Below are 13,419 nucleotides of genomic sequence, written 5' to 3'. Positions count from 1 at the left end.
GATGCCGTTCACACTGGGGATGCTGGTCACACTGGTGACACCATGGATGTTGTTCACACTGTGGATGCTGGTCACACTGGTAACACCATGGATGCTGTTCACAGGGTGGATCCCATTCACACTGGAGATGCTGTTCACACTGGGGATGCTGGTCACACTGGAGACACCATGTAGGCTGATTACACTGGAGATGCTGGTCACACTGGAGATAGTGTTCACACTGGTGATGATCACACTGGTGATATCAGTGACACTTAGGGCTTGATTTAGAATTTTTTATAGTTTAGTCACAGAACTCCAAGTTGTTCACAAAAGCATATTTTTCTATCACCTTGTGAAATGTTGATTATTTTACTGGGCCATCTGGCCATCTTTGGGGCTGCGTTCAATACCAACTTACTTGACAGAAGTAAGAGTGGCATTGATTTAAAATGGTACCCCTGGGACAACAAAGTCTCCAGCTGCTAGGATGATCTTGGTTGTCTGTGGAGTTTCAGGTTTCTAATGCCCTCAAATGGTGGATTTGTTTGCTTACTCTATGGCTCTTGGACTTATGGACTCCTTAGCTCTTTGCTCTCTTCTAATCAATGATTGCAGTAAAGCACTTAATTGAGTCTGGACAATAACACTCTATTTTCAACCTGGTCATTAGTAAACTCACAGAAAGAGAGCAAATAGGGTTAAAAAGTGAACAGTTAAGCCAAATTAATTTTTCCTAATAATCTCCAAAATGCATGTAAAGTGCATACCTCACAATTTAAGATTCATATATAAATTTTTTTTCTAAATGAACACTTAGCCTCATCTCCCGCAGCAAACAAGTTCTTTGGGGACAGGTACATATGTGTTAGAGCTTTCATCCTTCCAAAATGATTGCATGCTAAATAATTATTTACTGGTTAATCACAATTCTGGTATGTACTTTTATTTCATCCAACCACTCTGTTTTGCCTCTCTAGTAATGTCCTAGACAATCAATGGATTACCATCAATAATGGGTATTGAAATTGAGGGATAAAGACTCTTACCCTGGAAGTGTGGTTTCAGGTGATTTGCATGTTAGACCACACCACTGTCAGAATGAGAGATGGGTCACAGGAGCCCGACAGAACAAAACAAATGTTTAAGCTAAAAATGGCCTTACCTATTAAGGAAGGCTCCACGAGGGTGTGAATAAAAACCCTCCACAAACTTAGGACAAGACTGATTGTTCTATAACTGATAACAAGCAGACATTTTTCTTGTTTAAACCTCTTCAACCAATCAAGGACAATGCAGTTTTGGAATATACACTTGTAAACCAATTAATCTGTGTCAGCCCTCACTTCTGAGTCAGCCAGTTAGGGTCAGACTCACTCCGATAAACACACCTCTGAGCACCGAGCACCCAACAGAAAACCCCATTCCAGCAGAAAACCCCATTCCAGCAGAAAACCCCATTCCAACAGAAAACCCTATCCAGCAGAAAACCCTATCCAACAGAAAACCCCATTCTGCAGCTGATGGCAGCCTGCTGTTACTCTGAGTGTCCTCCAGTCTCTGAACCCCACACTGCCCCGAATCATGGATGATGGGCATTCCGCTCTGCTGTGGGAGATTGCTGACAAGCATAGCTTCCTCTCACTATTCTGAGTGAAAGATTCATCTTGGTCTTTCTATCCCAGACTCTGAGCAGTATTGGCAACACCTCTGGACAGTTCTGGAGGTTCCACTGAGGTCATTTTGAAGACCCTCCATGGGAACCTTGGGTCACAGGTGCATTCACCAGACCCCAAACTCAGTTGCCCTTTCGGTCTGCAGCCAAGTGCATCAGTCTCAACAAGGATTTGAGTTCCATCTAGTTTCACTGGGCTCTTATTGCTCAATGTATTTTGTTATCCTAGGATTTGTGACCAACTATGTCCTTGGATAAGGTTGCAAGGCTGAGGTGTTTGTATCGTGTAATTCGATCTTTGATTGAGAGATCTACCATTGGGTAATTGTCTTAGATCTATGTGTAAAGCTTTAAACCTCTTGCCATGAAGGTGTATCATTTGGCAAATATTGTCATACCATTAATCTACTTATCCTACGGCCTCTTGCTTTGCCTGTGTGTTGTCTACATGTACAAAGTCTTGTTGCATGGGTTTTTGTTTTGTCCTGGAACTCTTTCTGTTGAATACAGAAGGAACTATTCTATAAGGCATTGGCTTGGTAAGTTTCCAATCTAATTCAAGCTGGACCTGAGGGCTAATGATTTGAAGACGATTATTAGACCAGTGACCAATTTATGAAAAAGCAATTGATCAGACTTTGCTTGGGGTCCCCTACAAAACTTTTATGAGGGCACTCCTGACTTGTCGACTTGTGAAAATACGTCACTTTGCCCTATCGTTTTCCAGCTTAATGACAGTTGTGTGGACAATGATGTGTCCCCTTCTCCATCTGTTTGGTCCAGGATCCTGAGACACTATTCACAAGCATGAACTGTTGATCAACCACAGTTGCCTCTTCCTCACATGCCATGGCTTGCTTATGTCCAAATTTCAATCCTCTTTTTTAAGAATTTCTATTTCCTATTTTAAATTGCATTATGATCCTAACTCTTGCAATTTTCTTCACAAATGCCAAACTTTTTTTTACTTAATGAAAAACTTCTGATGAATGAAAAATTAGTAAGATATTTAGAAGAAGCTCTAGAAAAAGTAGGAGACAAACATCAAATGGCTAAAAGTCAGCCTCTTTAATTGGTATTTTGAGGCCTTAAAACAAAATTCTAACTCTAAAATAGTTTCAAAGATGTAACCTTCCCAAACCTGCCCTCCTTGCAGATCTCTATCTTGCATTTTTCTATTCAGCTTTATCTGACTTCCTAAATGAATCAGAATTTTCTCAGGAAAAACACAATCACATTATAAAATTACCAGAAGAAAAATCAGATTTATAGAATTTAAATTAAAACCTTCGTCTAAAGCTAAGTTAAGAGCTATAATTAAGAAATTTTCTAGGCCAGGCATGGGGGCTCATGCCTGTAAACCCAGTACTTTGAGAGGCCAAGGTGGGAAAATTATTTGAGGTCAAGAGTTTGAGACTAGCCTGTGCAATAGAGAGACCCCCATCTCCACAAAAATTGTAAATTTAGCCAAGTGTGGAGGCATATCCCTGTGGTCCCAGCTACTCGGGAGACTGAGGTGTGAGGACTGCATGAGCCCAGGGTTTCAAGGCTGCAGTGAGCTACGGTTGTGCGACTGCACTCTAGCCTGGGCGACAGAGCAAGACCCTGTCTCAAAAATGAAAGGAAAGAAAAGAAGGAAGGAAAAGAAAGGAAAGGAAGAAAAAGAAAGAAAAATTTTCTAAACTTTTATTATAGAATTTATAATTTTTTTAGATTATCAAAGTTTTATTTTCTTGATCTACAGATGTGTACTAATTAGTTAAATTAACTAAAATCCTCTCAGATAAGAAAAAAATGGTTAAAAGAAGAAGCATAGAAAATAGAAGAGTTATATAACCCAGTCGTGAAAATTTAAATAGAAAATATATTATGTAAAGTAATTTTAGAAGGCTTTCTTTTAAGGAGAAGTTGAATAAAGATTCAAAGTAAACTAAATAAATCTGGGCATGGTGGCTCACTCTTGCAATCCCAGCACTTTGGGAGGCCAAGGCAAGAGGATTATTTGAGCATGGGAGTTTGAGACCATCATGGGCAACATGGTGAGACCCCATTTCTATAAAAAATACTAAAATTAGCCAGGTGTGATGGCTCACACTTGTAGTCCCATCTACTTGGGAGGCTGAATAAAGATAGAAAAGAGACATCAGAAAACCTTCAAGTAGCGTATTTGTGTATACCCAACAGCTGAGGTATAGTCTTGTCATGTCTTTCTATGAATGGACTTAAACCTGAATTTGGGAATTTAATACGAAAAAATAAACTGAAATGTGAAATTGCCAATTTGCAAAATATCCAATGTGGGGCTAGACATTTTCAGATAGACTTAGAAAGTAAATGCTAGAAATCAATACAAGATATGGCTTTCTAGATAAGACATCCAAAAGGGCCTCTGTTCTCAAAGATTTGAGAGCTGAGATAAGGATCCCTATACATATTAGTATATTGCTAGCAGAAGGAGCCCTGAAAGAATGAACATCTCGTGTAGGCTAAAAAGCAAAATGACAACGATATACAATCTATCTAATAAAGCCACTCCAAGGAAGGTATTTTCACTCAACAATTCCTTTGTCTTTTTAAACATCCAAGGACAATTTTCTATAACTAGATGTACAACTATACGATGTTTTTGTTTATGTGAGTGTCAGTATAACTACCAGTAACCCCACTATTATAGAACAAGAGATCATTTCATGTACATTTTTAAAGTTGTCTGAAAAACAAAAAAGCAAATTGACTTGCAGCAAGTTTTTAAAAATTAAAAACAAACAAAAAATTCAACAAAGCTATTGGTGGCTGGGCGCAGTGGTTCACGCCTGTCATCCCAGCACTTTGGGAGGCTAAGGTGGGCAGATCACCTGCAGTCAGGAGTTCGAGACCAGCCTGGCCAATACCCTGTTTCTACTAAAAATACAAAAATTAGCCAGGCATGGTGGCACACACCTGTACTCAGGAGGCGGAAGCCGGAGAATTATTTGAACCTGGGAAGCAGAGATTGCAGTGAGTTGAGATCAGGCCCCTGCACTCCAGGCTAGGCAACAGAGTGAGACTCCATAAAAAAACAAAACAAACAAAAAAACCTATTGGTTATAGGTGATACCAGATAGTGAAACAAGATAATGAATGATAAATTGACAAATTTCTGGCATATAGTAAATTTTTCAAAAGCTTGAGAGAAAATCAACTTTATTTAATGAAACAATTCAAGTAGTAACAATCTTTAACAATCCTGTATGCCAACTTATAACTAATATTTTCAGATCATTATCAAAATAATACTTCTTTAACCTATGACGTACCTGCAATAGGTAGGATCTGCTTCCAAATAAAATGTGCTGCAGCCCTTGTTCATGATGAGATTATAACTGATCTAGATGTGAGAATGCCTACACCACATGTAATTTTTAAAAATTGCTATAGAAATACTGATGGTCCTAGAATCTCTATGGACAAGAGACTCCACAACTAGAAAATTTAATTGAAGTAGAATGCATAAGAGTTAAGACTGATTCTTCCTAGGTTATCATGAACACTCCTTTTCATGCAAATATGAAAATACAGGGCCATGCTCTGGGTGGATTAAGGTGACAGCATAGCACCTGTCAAAGAACATTGCTTATTTTAAGCTCATTGCTTAATTCAGTAACCTAGATCAAGGGCAACTCATCTCAATCAAGATTCTTTTAAAATTTTCTTATCTTAGGATTTGTAACCAAGTGTGTTCTTATAGAAGGTTGTAAGGCTGAGGTGTTTATGTCAAGTAACTAGATCTTTGATTAAGAGATCTACCATTAGGTAACTGTCTTAGATCTGTGTAAAAGACTTCAAACCTCTTGTCATGAAGCTGTACTGTTTGGTAAATTGTGTCATGCTATTCATCTACGTAGCCTAATGATGCTTGCTTTGCTTTTGCTGTTGTTTGTCTACATGTATAGTCTTTTTGCATAGGTTGCTCTTCTAGGTGTAGGTCTGCTGCAGGGATCATATAGGAATCAAATATATGCATAGCTTCAGTATCATTGGTGGTCTATAATTTTGAGAGTCAGAGGGTTATTAATTTTGTCTATTATATATAGAATGAATAAGGATAGGAGGGCAATTAGGGTTAGATTAATAGAAGGTAAAATAGTTCACACTGTCTCTGCCTCCCGGATGTCTACAGTACCTGTGGAGATTATCAGTGTTAGCCCCTCTGTTCTGAAAGTCAGGCCACCAGAGATGGACTCACTTCAGTAAATACCCATTGGATGACAACCAGTCAGCAACAGCTTCTCCTACAGAGGATGCCATCTATCCACATCTCAACAATCCACCAACCCCTGAGGCTCCATACCTCCCAAAAGCGCTGTTTCAGGTCAGCATTCTGCTCTGCTCAGGGAAACTGCCTGGAAAGCACAGCCTCTACTCACTCTAGCAAGGAAAGTATTTTTCGTTGTCATTTTATTTCAGATCTCTAGCAGTGGCTTCCTTGTCCTTTGACAAGGGCAAGGCTTATCTGTCTTGTGTTGCCAGATCCCAGCTCAATGTCTGACTTAGGTTAGGATTTCATGGCATGTATTTGAATAAAATCCAGCAGATAAAGAAATGATAGAAGTGTTGTGGTTTCCCTAGGGAATAGCTAGCTGGTGGTAGAACTCATTTAGAAACTTTGACGCCCACTCCCACTATCACAGAACAATCAGGAGGCCTGGTTTGTAATGAACCCTTCAACATAACGTAAGGACAGAGGCAGCCACACATTATATTTAGGGTAGTGGATTATTTAGAGTCCTTTTGCTAAGTCAAGGGACCCATTTTCAAAACTGATCTGGGAGAGGTAGAGAGAGGAGAGAATACACACACACACACACACACACACACACACACACACACATACACATATATATACATACATATACATACACACATATGTGTGTGTGTGTCTATATAAAAAGCACAAAGATGTTATAATGCTTTGCTTCTGCTATCACCAAAGCAGAGAAATGAGAGTGCCCTTCGTCCTTTTACAACAAGCCTTGGGATGGAATTGTAATTAACTTTCTCCTTCTAAAGCTGTGTTTGGGGTTGACTGTAAATCATATTTGCCTGAATAAACATCAGGGGAGAGGAGGATTCATAAAAGAAGGGCCCTTGGAGGTGACCAGTCTCCTTGTTCCTGGCCTGGAATTTGAGTGGACGCTCATATGCATGGAACATAGCTTCAGGTAGTTTGATGGAAGCTTCAGTGTTCTTACCCATCAGCACTCTTTGTTCATCTTAGAAATCGAACAGTTCAGAGTTTCCCAAATTCAGTACGATTGACATTTTGTTCCGAACAATTCTCTGTTGAGGTGCTGTCCTGTGCATTGTACAGTATTTAGCAGTATTCCTAACCTCTCTACACTACATGCTATTAGCACCCCATCCTCAAGTCTTCATCATCCGAAATGCCTCCAGACAGCCTAAATCTTTCCTGGGGGGCAATATCACCCCTCACTGAGAAGTGCTGCTGTAGGTAAAAGAACAGGCAGCCTCTAACTCCTCATTTTCTTCTTTCCTCTAAGATGATGCCCTTTTTCCTCAGCTACACCTCTGGTCCCTCTAAGTTTGACTGACTGGGGATGGTTAGAATTAGCTACTGACTCTAGAAAGCACATACAGAGCTCAGGGTGAGTGTCTATGTCCCTCCCTAGACCAAACTTCATGGGCAAAGACAACATCTCTATCATTATCTTAATTCTTGCACTAAGCCCGTAGCATGCACTCCATATGCTTGTTTCAGAGCCAACAACAGAAAATGGGGACTGTGTAGACTTCTGCTCTAACCTAAATGTGTGAATTAGATTCAAGGAATCTTCCTCGGTAATGAAGGGGAGCAGTCTTCAGAATCATGAGTCATAGGGCCAGATTATTAACAGTCAATAAAAAAACAGGAGTGGGAGGAGATGAGAAAAGCTCCTTGCTGTTGCTAAAGTGGTTGTCATGCAATAAATATCTCTCATAGAGAGCTGGGGAATTCTCTTTCCTGGATTTTTAATTTCCTTCTGCAGCTTTTCTCATGTTCAGGAAGGAAGACAAGTAGTCTTCAGTCACACCTACAACCTAATAGGGCTGTGGGGGATAGACCCAGAAAGTAGCACCCCAAGGCAGTGGAAGCAGATAACAAATGCAGGCTCTGGGACCAATGCAGGCAACGTCTTCAGTCTTACATCAGGACGGGAGGATGCCACAGAATGACAGTAACCTAGGTGATACCATATTTTTAATAAATCGGTTGCTGTAATTTGCAAAGAAAAAGAATAGACTAGGATGAAGTGCTAACCTGCATCGCCTGACACATGGCAGTCTTCTTATCAAATTGTGTTCCCATCCCTGCCTCCCCTCCTCCTGGAACAGCCCCATTCTAAGTGCAGGAAGCTGCTAGTTTTTTCCACTATACTGAATCAGTGTACCCCAGATGCCAGCTTATCCAGATATTCTAAAGGGTGTTATAGATCCATAGAATTTGGGGGCCAAAGGTGACCCTGTAAAATGAGGCAGTCCGAACTCCTCGTGTTCTGTATGTTTAACAAATAACTCATTAGAGAAGGAAAATGATGTGATTAGCTCTGTGAGAGGGAACATGTCAGAGCAAAGTATACCTTTGATGCTTTCTTCCAGTCTCTCGGTTTACTCCCCCAACTCCCAAACACAAAAAGTTCCATCTTCTACAAGTGTGGGGGTTGGGGCAGGTGGCCTGGGGACATAGCCTGTACAGATGCAAGTCGAATATTTTTAAGGATTGCTGAGATACCCACCTCCACAGCTTCGGATATGGGTGAGACGCTATTGGTCTTCCTGGAGCCCACGCGGAACTTGGCAGCCTTGTAGATCTTCCAGTACACGAAGAGCACCACACAGAGCGGCAGGTAGAAGGCGCCTACGGTGGAGAACACTGCGTAGGAAGGCTCGCGGCTTACCTGGCACTCCTCGCTGCCCTCAGAGTACGTCTCTCCCCAGCCAAAAAGCAGTGGGGCCAGAGAGATGACAGCGGAGAGCGCCCAGGTGAGCGCGATCATGACGTTGGAGATGCACTTGCGGGTGCGGAGCGTGTATTCCAGGTGACGCGTGATGGACCAGTAGCGGTCCAGGGCTATGGCCGTCACGTTCCAGATGCTGGCCGTGCAGCAGAGGACGTCGCACGCGATCCACAGCTGGCACAGCCGCCGACCCAGCTGCCAGCGGCGCCCAGACAGCTCGTGCACCAGGCTCAGTGGCATAACCAGCGCAGCCACCAGGACGTCCGAGATGGCCATGGACGCCACCAGGTTGTGGGGCACGCGGTGGAAGGTGCGTACGCGGAGGATGGTCGCCAGCACCAGCAGGTTCCAGGCGAACGTCGCCGCCACCAGAAAGCCCAGCAAGGTGAGAATAAGCACTCCGAAGACCGAGAGCAGGGGCGAGCTGGGGCGCAGATCGTCTTTGCCGAGGCTGCGGTTGCTCTCCAAAGGGGAGGGGGTGGAAAGGGAAAAGGAGGTTAGGTTCACAGGTGAATCCATCTCTGGGTCAGGAGACCGGCCTGGGGTGCTTGCAGAAGGGGTGTCCAGGAGGACTTAAGGTGGCCGCTGTGCCCAGAGCCAATCCGGATGTTTGCAAACTCTGGCCAGTGGTGGAGTTTCTGGAAAGTGCCTGTGAATTTGGCCCCAGTATCCTGCTAGTCAGCATCCGTGGGAGATGGTGTGGTTGCGAGCGCGGCAGGTCTGAAGCCCTCAGAGGCTAAGGAGGCAGAGGCGAGGGGCTGCGTGTTGCAACCAGGGCCCGCCTAAGCTGTCAGGAGCCCAGGGCTCCTCGCCTTGGTGGAAAAGGCTGTCTGGCCGCCCAGAGCCGAGCATCTCCCAGATCGGGGAGAAGAAGCTGGGCGGCCAGCAGCGTGTGGGTGCAGGAGAGGGGCTGGTGCGTCAGAGCAGTCGCTCTCACCGCGTTGCCTCCCTGCCCACCCTTCTATCTAGGCAGCCGGCTGCAGCTTTAACTCCGTGCTAGGGAAGCCAGTTTTGGGGGGACCTGCTTTCTGGGACCTGCCTTCTGTCCCAGTTGCCCCCGCCACCCCGTCTGAGGCTGCGGCTCCGGAGAGCCAATGCTGGCGCGCCCACCGAGACCTGCCTTATCCAAGCGGAGATCTAGCCCTACGTAAGCCGTCAGCTGATAAGGCCATCTCTCCCCGCCTCCTGGCTCGGAGTGCGGGGCTTTGGGGCTGTCGGCGGTGCTGCTGCTCTCCCCTTGCCTGGAGGCTCCCAGTGCGCGCCCCCACTTGTGGTGCTGTCCGCGGTGCTGCCGCCTCTCCCTGCCCGGGCGCAGGAGGGTTGGCGCTGTCCACGGTGCTGCCGCTCTTCCCTGAAACGGGTTCGCCACGTGGAACAAGTTGACCAATGAACTTTCCTCAAAACGTTCCCCTAGCCATCCACACACGTCCCTCTAGGGGTGGTCTGGAGGCCCTAGATACTGCTTTCTCAGCTTTCCGTCAGTATTTGCTCTTCCTACAAGAGTTCCGAGTTAGGGGTCTAAGATAGTTTCACTAACTTTTGTTCTCCGGAAGATTTCAGCACATGATTGCTTTCTTCTTACCCAGTTCTCAGTTGCTTCCCTTAAGGGTTGTTTTCCTTAAAGGAGGAGAAGCAAGATAGCAGTTGCTGCTGTTCCGAGAGATGGCTGTCGTGTTGGAGTTAGAATGCTTCGCCTGGCTCCAACATGAATGACCGAAGAATGTTTTCTCTGCTCAGAGTCATAAGGCAGCTGGGTAGTCTCCAGTGGTCCCTACTAAATTTGCTTCCTGAGAAGGAAAAATTGGAGTATAAGTTATTATAAGAGCTCCATCTCACTCAAAAGAAAGAGGTTCTCCCCTCACACATGCACACAAAACAACCACAGAAATTGAGAAAATATCAGAGGCTTCTAACTAGAAATGATGATTTAAAGCACTTCATAAATAGGCACATGATATAGCAATATAAAAAAAGCTGAAATTTTAAAAATGATGTGACAGAAATGACAGAAAAAAAGTAAGGTGTTAATAAACTTTGTTTTTAAGTATATAAAATGAGTGTCGTGAAATCCTGTGCATTTACAAGTAAATTTAGTCAGAAACTTTTTAGCTGTTTAAAGATTAGCAACATGTGTTGATATAAGATTTTGTGTTTTGCAGAGTAAAACAAGTATCAGGCAAATGCACTGAGAAAATAGAAAGTCCTCCACTGGAACCCAGAAGATGGGACAACATCATTAAATAAATACAGGGTTATTCACAGGGCTGTTTCAAACACCACTTAAAAACAGCTGACGGTGACTACCTGCGTGCAGTGCAACTGTGCATGGCCCCAGTCAAGAAGCAAGCTTGTGCTTGTTTATGGCACATCATCTTCTTGAGGCCATGGAACTAATGCGAATGAGATGTAAACTATGATTCCTCTTATTGGAAAAAATTCTGCTTCTAGTCTCAGGGCCTGTGACCTGGAGGAATGGATGAGCTGTGTTGCCCACAGGCAGGCCTCAATGGATCTCTCTATACAAATCTCGAAAGGCACTATGGGCTGGTGATTGTATTTCCTACTGATTCCCCAGGCCACAGCTGTCTGTATTGACAGCTAAGTGAGCAGCAGAACAGTTAATAGGAACAAAGCCAAGGATAACTGAGGATAATTTGTGAAAAATAGAGTGTCATAAAGTTAGGGCCTGAATAGAATATTTCCACAAAGAGGAGATCCAGTGGAGCATTTCCAGAGGGGATAAACCTTGTTCAGAAAGTCTGGTTTATCTCTTAAAACTACACAAATAAAAAATCATAATATTTCAGCTTCATCTTAAAGCATAGCCCCAATTTTATTTTGAAAAACACTGAAAAGGAAAAAATCTGAAAAGGTATAAAACTCCCATCTGCCATATGGTACCTCTGAAATGGCAGTACTGGGAAATATAATTTCCTGGGTTGTCACCTGATATGGGTTAAATTGTGTCTCTCCCTCCCCCTCCCTTACCCCCTGCCAAATTTATATATGGAAGTCCTAACCCTTAGAACTTCACAGTGTGACTATATTTAGAAATAAGGTCTTTAAAGGGATGATTAAGTTAAAATGAGGCCATAGGATAGGGTCTCATTCAATCTGACTGATACTCTTATGAAAACAGGAAATTTAGACACGCAAAGAGATACTAAGGATGTGTGTGCACAGGACAGACCCTGTGAGAATAAAGTGAGAAGGTGGCCATCTACAAGGCAAGGAGAGAGATATTAGAAGACACCAGAATTGGAAGATTAGAAGATATCAGGATTGGATTTCCAGCTGCCAGAACTAGGAACAAATAAATTTCTAGTGTGAGCCACTCAGTCTGTGGTACTTTTTTTTAGCAGCCCTAGCAAGCTAATATACCGTGTGACAAAAGATACTAGCAAAAGGTACAACCACAGAACTGAACGAGGTGCTACACTGGGGGCAGAGGGAATTATAGACATATAAACACATCATGGGACATCTACTAAAACCTTTCCTTTACAAAATGTAGTTTTCAGCCATCTAGCAATCATTCGAGTGCAGAATCAGTTGTCTATTGAGGTTACCTATGGTTTGTAATAAGTAATGTCATTGGCATATAGGAAAATACTTATTTTAGATATCCTATAATGGGAAGGTATGAATCTATTTCATTTAAGTAGGAGCTCAATTTGTTATTGTTGTTGTTTTTGCTTCTGTTTTTTGAGACAGAGTCTGGCTCTGTCGTCCAGGCTGGAGTGCAGTGGCACGATCTCGGCTCACTGCAACTTCCGTCTTCTGGGTTCAAGCGATTCCCAGCTAATTTTTTTGTAATTTTAGTAGAGATGGGGGTTTTACCATGTTGGCCAGGCTGGTCTTGAACTCCTGACCTCAAGTGATCCACCCCCGTCAGCCTCCCAAAGTGTTGGAATTATAGGCCTAAGCCACCATGCCTGGCCAATACCAATGAATTTTAATCTAACAGCATACAAAACATGCGAGATACAATTTCAGATCCCATATCACAGCAAACCCTTAAGGTACTACCACTCATTGGGTTTTAATACAGCATCACAGAAAAAAATCCATAATTATCTGAAAAGAGTACTAAAATACTCTATTTTCAGCTATATATCTGTATGAAAGTAGATATTCTTCACAATCTCAAACTAAAATAACATATCCCAACAGATGGAACGTAGAAACATTTGTTCCAGATGTCTTGAAGAGATTTGCAAAAATGTGAAACAATGTCTTTCGGAAAAATTTTTTGGAAAATAATTATATTTCATAATGAGGTGTCATTTATATAAACATGTAATGGGTTTATTATTTTATGTTTAATAAATAAATAGACAAATATGTTGAAAATGTCTCCAGTTTATTTTCCAGTAAATATTAATGTATATAACCCATGTAAACAAAAGCTCTTTGGGGTACTCAATTTTAAAGAATATGAAAGGGTCCTGAGACCACAGCGTCTGAAAATTGCTGTCATCAGACATCACACTGATCCACCGTGTTGATGTGGGATGTTAATAAGACAAGACAAGCAAGAAAAGAAGTCTCAAGTTTGTTAGAGTCCTGGGTAAAATACATGTGCTCCAAAATGTGAGAAATAATTTTGTCTTTGAAGAATCGGATGCCCACGACGTCATTGATGATGTTAGGGCTTCAGTGGCCCGGAGTGTGACAGGGTATTCCTTTCATTATAAAAATATACATATTGCATCTGGTACCTTCCCCTACTGGAAAGGAAACCTAATGCTTGGTCAGCACTTTGAATGC

The 13,419-nt window shown here is 42.7% G+C and overlaps 1 protein-coding gene and 1 long non-coding RNA gene across 2 annotated transcripts in view; one reads left to right on the top strand and one right to left on the bottom strand.

Annotated features, from left to right (window-relative positions):
- The window catches only part of HTR5A (5-hydroxytryptamine (serotonin) receptor 5A, G protein-coupled), a 15,880-nt gene extending 5,880 nt beyond the window's left edge, over window positions 1-10,000 (bottom strand). Inside the window, exon 1 of the mRNA XM_011941534.1 lies at window positions 8,428-10,000. Within this exon, the coding sequence (XP_011796924.1) occupies window positions 8,428-9,168 (741 nt within the window). The 5' untranslated portion in view covers window positions 9,169-10,000. The remainder of the gene's footprint in view (window positions 1-8,427) is intronic.
- LOC105511368 lies at window positions 8,511-13,002 on the top strand. Its single transcript, XR_001001709.1, has 2 exons — window positions 8,511-9,034; window positions 10,809-13,002. It is a non-coding gene; the product is annotated as an uncharacterized LOC105511368 (long non-coding RNA).
- The last annotated feature ends 417 nt before the right edge of the window (window positions 13,003-13,419 follow it).

The sequence above is a fragment of the Colobus angolensis genome, unplaced genomic scaffold (genome assembly GCF_000951035.1).
Source record: "Colobus angolensis palliatus isolate OR3802 unplaced genomic scaffold, Cang.pa_1.0 Scaffold2, whole genome shotgun sequence".
NCBI classification, from domain to species: Eukaryota; Metazoa; Chordata; class Mammalia; order Primates; family Cercopithecidae; genus Colobus; species Colobus angolensis.
Note: the sequence above shows the minus strand (reverse complement) of the source record. Positions and strands in the feature narration are given on the sequence as shown.